The sequence below is a fragment of the Arachis stenosperma genome, chromosome 2, assembly GCF_014773155.1.
Source record: "Arachis stenosperma cultivar V10309 chromosome 2, arast.V10309.gnm1.PFL2, whole genome shotgun sequence".
Taxonomy (NCBI): Eukaryota; Viridiplantae; Streptophyta; class Magnoliopsida; order Fabales; family Fabaceae; genus Arachis; species Arachis stenosperma.
The window spans coordinates 70,274,872-70,280,464 of record NC_080378.1 but is presented as its reverse complement, the minus strand read 5'-3'; the positions used below and the strand labels follow the sequence as shown (position 1 = coordinate 70,280,464).

The 5,593-nt window shown below is 30.6% G+C and overlaps 1 protein-coding gene across 1 annotated transcript; it reads right to left on the bottom strand.

Annotated features, from left to right (window-relative positions):
• Positions 1 to 796: 796 nt before the first annotated feature.
• Positions 797 to 3,472, bottom strand: LOC130962353 (probable indole-3-pyruvate monooxygenase YUCCA3). Its single transcript, XM_057888576.1, has 3 exons — positions 2,798 to 3,472; positions 2,180 to 2,551; positions 797 to 1,053 (listed from the first exon to the last, which is right to left on the bottom strand). The coding sequence occupies exons 1-3, from the start codon at positions 3,467 to 3,469 to the stop codon at positions 826 to 828; spliced, it is 1,272 nt and encodes a 423-aa protein (XP_057744559.1). The 5' UTR covers positions 3,470 to 3,472; the 3' UTR covers positions 797 to 825.
• Between the last annotated feature and the right edge of the window lie 2,121 nt (positions 3,473 to 5,593).

The following is a 5,593-nucleotide window of genomic DNA, read 5'->3' as shown; positions in this document are numbered from 1 at the left end:
TCTATTATTTACATTGTTCATTAATATTATTCTTCACCTATACTTTTCCTTTTGTTTTTAATATTTGAGAAATCGGTATCCTTATTATATTTTGACAACAGCAATCAATTACATACTCTGGAAGAATCTCTCACCATAAGATTTTCTTCATTCTAGTGCTAAAACTCAAAACGATTAGGGATACACGGATTTGTCTACTACTCAAATAATTCGATATTACCAGCGCCTTGAGTATTAATGAATTTCATTTACTTAAACTGAAAACAATATTTAATTATATATATATATATATATATATATATATATTATATATATATAAAGTAGCTAGGGATCTATCCATGTGCAATGCAACGTGGATATAAACAAGAGAGGTTGCAGATTATATTTTCTATTCCTCCAAATTAAAATGTCAACTAATTATTGAGGCCGGGGCTTTGTTGGAGGACAAGAGCCTATGAATTAACTGCCATGAGGATCAGAGGGTTTGACTAAAAAATCATAACCAGATTATAAGAGAGAGAAGGCTTTGACTTCATTATTAAAACATGAAAAAATGTAATACAATATTCAATTGATGTGTGAAACAATATTCCTTACAACTGAAAAACCGTAACCAAATAAGCCTCATCTTCCTTTTTGCACAAAAAATAATAGCCAATTATTTTTCAAACAATGGGATTTTTCTTAAGGAGAGGGCTAATGTTTCTTGTTAGGGAAACTCTACATTATTATTATTTTTCAAACAGATCTCCATTTACTTAACCGAACACTACAGAAAATTATTTGAATAGCAACTGATTTAGCAACCACTGATTTGTATATATCTTAGAAGTGTGACATGCATCTCCTATGGCGTGCAGCGGCTGTTTTCTTCTTCTGTTTAGTTTCCTCCTTCCAGCTCTTGGCAATGTCATGAGACACACTAATGGCATCCAAAGAAGCACCGGAAAGGCCTCTCCTTGTGAACCCAACGGCATAAAGACCAGCCTTGCCTTTCCACCCATTTGGAAATGGGTCCTTTGGAACACCATCGTCTGAAAACATGTCATTTTCCTGAATCCGCACCACATTACATCTTTAGTCCGTCAAATATTTAAATAAATTAAAAGCCTTTATTTTCTTGCTACTTCTCTACGTGATTATCTATATTTATATTATATTATTAAATTTTGTGGTACGTTGAGTTAGTCTATTGATGTAAGACTCCATTTTTTTTAATTAAAAAAACTACATAAGCAACAAAAATAAGTCACTAAATTAATTACGGTATATTTAAATAAAAATATATATTATTTAAATCAGTTTTTATGTATAATTTATATTTTAACATATATTTATACAAATAATTACTTAGCGACTGATTTTCGATATATATCAAATATAGTTGTTTTTTTATTCATTATAGTTATAAATTGATATCATAAATGTGAACAATAACAAAGATTCAAATTCCTTTAAACAAAAGATTTTGGTAAAATAAAAATATAAATGATCTAATTATTGATAAATTAAAATCGAAAATATTTGGTAACCAAAGAAAATTAGCCAAAAACAATTATAACTTGCCTTATTTAGCATTTATTAATTGTTGTGACAATTAATGAATGCTAAATAAGACAAGTTCTAGCTGCTTTTTTTTTCTACTTAACATTACCCAATTATAATAGTGAAACTCTTGTGGAATATAAGTTATAAAATTAATGATATGTAAAATAATAATTACGCTAGAATAAATAAGTAAAATTTGAATACTCTTCATAATTAATCTAAGGTAGAAACTCAGGTGTAGTCAACTTCACGTGAAATTGATAACTCAGAGCCATTAGATAATTTGACCGATTTAACAAAATTTTTATCTAATTTTACATGAAGTCGATTTCACCTCACTTTTCTCCTTAATCTAATAATACTAAAGTGAGTGTACAAATTGAAAATATGGTGTAAATATCATTTCCCATAAACGATTACTTCTCCTAAGAGAGGACCAATGTATCAGCTAGCAAATGCGTCTCAAGCATTTAGAAATCTTAAAGTACTTCTACGATAGAAGCTTCTTTTGTTTTTTTCAACCAAAATAGAAATTAGTCCTTTCTCTCTAAACAGAGCTAAAAGAATGTGTGGAGCTCAGAGTAATTAGGAAAAAAACAAAGAGCAACGAAAGGGCAAGAAAAGAACTAACCTTAAGCCATGATGGTACATTGCTGCGGTAACCAGTAGCAAGAACAACGGAGTCAATTTCTAGAATCTTGCCATCCACGAGTTCCACTTTCCCTTGCCAGAATCTCTTGATTCCAGGTACAACTTTGATCTGACCTGATCTAATTTTCTTGAGTGCTCCAATGTCCAATACAGGAGTCTTCCCGGCAGTGTTCTTGAGCTCTAAAGGTCCTACAGAAGGCCGCTTTAGACCGTATTTTTCGACGTTTCCGAGGATCAAATGGGCCAGAATTAGCAGTATCTTGTCAACCATCCATAGTGGTAGCCGTTTCATCAACATTATTGCAAGTTCAAAAGTTGACTTTCCAAAAACTTCTCTTGGCAACACATGAACCTGATCATCAAAAGCAAAATAAATATTATGCTTCTAGTGCTGATTTTGTAAAAGAAGTGAAAACAAAAAAGCCTTGGAATAACTTGTCTATGTGTATCTCAACGTCACGGATTCTATCCGTGAAAACAGCCATTGATGTAATTATCAGAATCCTTGTGCATCAGGATGCTTTTTTTTTTTAAAGCATTTTTTTGATAGAATATGAAAACAAAAAGATAAGCCAAAATACAGTGTAAGCAGACTCACCGAGCTTCGAACAACCATGGATGGAGTTGCATTGTGGTTACAAAGATCAAGGGAAACTTCCATGCCGGAATTTCCACACCCAACAACAAGCACTTTCTGTCCTTTATAACTCTCCCCGGATTTGTAATCACAAGCATGCATGACATGGCCACCAAATTCATCCAACCCTTCAAATTCAGGTACAACTCTCTCTGCATTTTCACCCGTGGCAACAATAAGCCACCGGCAAATGTACTCAACTTCACTGGAACCAGAGTGGCTTTTCCTAATGGTCTTAACCCTCCACAATCCGAAGGTCTCATCATACTTAGCAGACTGAACTGTTTCATTGAATTGTGGGGTTATGTTAAAGTGGTTAGCGTAGGATTCAAGGTACTTAATGAACTGAAATTTTGTAGGATATTCAGGGAAGTCATCGGGGAAGGGTAAATTCGGTAACTGGCAGAATTGCTTGGGAAGGTGTAACTTGAGGCGATCATAGGTACGGTTTTGCCAAAGAGAGGCAATGCAATTAGCTCTCTCAAGAATGATGAAAGGGACGCCTTGGTCCTTCAGACCTGCTGCGACTGCCAGGCCTGAAGGACCGGCCCCAACTATTACTGGTCCGTTTACCCATACACATCTTCGTGTGAAGAGGTCTTCAGGGTTGAAACTTTGGACCATTGGTGGCATGTTGAGACAAATGTTATGCATATTTCTCTAATTGACTTTTGTTGAAAGATGAAACAGAAAGAGAGAAAGAGAGAGAATGAATTGAGGAGTGAAGGAAAAGGGAGAAGTGAGGGTATAAATAGTGAACGGTGTTGGAGCGTCAGAGCTTGCATGTGATGTCATTTTTCAAATGGTTCTCAAATGATAAGCTTGTGGCCGCATCCTTTGTTTATTATGCAATAAGTAATTATATTGTGTTGCATTTGATTTTTAATTTAATTTCAAAAGCTAACTGATGAATCTCCATAATCATGCATATTAATAATGGATCGTTAACAAACTAATAAAATTATTATTGTAACTTGTTACAATGCGAGTGAATTAGAAACCATGTGAACTCCAATTCAAATACTAGGTATATATTGAATGATTATTGAAGTCATTCATTTGAGATGAGGTCACTTGCCACAAGCGATTCTTTTGATAAAGTATACTAATAAGAGTTGGTTTCATGTATAAGTAATTTAAGTTTTATACATGAATCAAATTAGTCTTTTATATTTTAATTGAATCAAATTGATTCACAAATGATATTTAATTTTAATACATTCTCAATGTAAAATAATTTTACATATATTTAATAATATAATGTTACATTTTAAAAAAACTGATGAACCTTGATGAATCTTGCAATAACTTGTTTTTCATGAAATACAGAGAAGACATGTTTTCTCTAAGAACTGACGGAGAAGAAAACTAAAACTGAATTTTACTTATCTTGTATGAATAAAATGCTGAGAAACAAAAGGTATATATATATATATATATATATATATATATGCTTCAACTAGCTATACAAGTCAGATATTTATACTACAATGTTGCAGCAGCTGCATAGTCTAAGCATAACTAACTTTCTAACCAAACTCTAACTTCTTAATCAAGACTCTTCTTGATCTTGATTTTTAATATCTTCAACAACGTTAGTAAAAATAACTATTTTTTATATTAACTACATAAATAATAAAAAAAATATAATTAGACGACTGTATAAAATATTTTATATTATCAGAGTATCAAAATTAAACTCTTTAGAATTAAAAAAAAATTATAGACTAATCTAATGCAAGTTAATTAATTTAGAAAATCAATTTGATTCATATGAAATTACTTTCATAGAAACTCTAGAGAATCATCGTTTTTAGTAATTTTAGCCATTATTTGACCCGTACAAATATTAAATTGACTTAAATAAATAAATTTTACAAATTTATGTGTGTAAAAATAGATATAGGTGCAAATTATATGTTTCTTATGTGCAAACACCTACAAATATGGGGCAAACTATTGCCAGCCAAATATTGGTTGAAAAATGAAAATGATAATATGTGCTAGTCACGTAGCATTGCTGATTACTTTTATTTGTAATTAATTTAGCATCAAATAAGGTTTCAAAATTTATTTTTATGCAGAAGTTACCAAGTTATTTTAAGATAATAAAATATCAACTATATTAGGTATACATCAAAAACTAATTATAAAATAAATTATTGGTATAAAATATATGTTAAAATATGAAATATATATTAAAAATAAATCAAACAATACATATTTATATGCAAATATATAAAATTGAGTTGGTAACTAATTTTTTTGTTTAGAATTTTTGTAAAACAAGAAACATAAAAGGGGAAAAAGGAAGAATGTTCAAAAATGGAGCTAAGTATTAACCAGTTAAGCAATGCATTTTACATGGAAGATTCATTCAACAGTTTTCTGAAGCGCACATGGTTAAAAGAAACCAACCGTTTTCATGTGGTTGCTGTTTCAAATCCCAAGATAACTGCCTATAAAAAAAAAGAGGTCCAAACTATACATAGTTTTTGCTGTCAAATAAGCTTTTTAAATCATCCATATTCTCCCATCCATCATGCGGATGCATTGAACAAGACTTACATTTTAGTTGTATTTAGTTGCTTATCATCATAAAATATCAACTTAATTACATCCAAAACACTAGACATTAAGAATTCAATAATTACAAATAAATATAGAGTTTAGTTATTATATGTTGTCACTAAAAACATCTGTTAAGATTGCGATTAAAAAAAAATATATTTTTAATATATTTATTTTATATTTATT

Coding starts and splice junctions, on each gene's coding strand:
- LOC130962353 (XM_057888576.1), bottom strand. CDS start 3,469: ATGCCACCAATGGTCCAAAGTTTCAACCCTGAAGACCTCTTCACACGA. Junction 2,552..2,797: donor CCATGGTTGTTCGAAGCTCG/GTGAGTCTGCTT, acceptor TTTGATGATCAG/GTTCATGTGTTGCCAAGAGA. Junction 1,054..2,179: donor ATGTACCATCATGGCTTAAG/GTTAGTTCTTTT, acceptor GTGCGGATTCAG/GAAAATGACATGTTTTCAGA.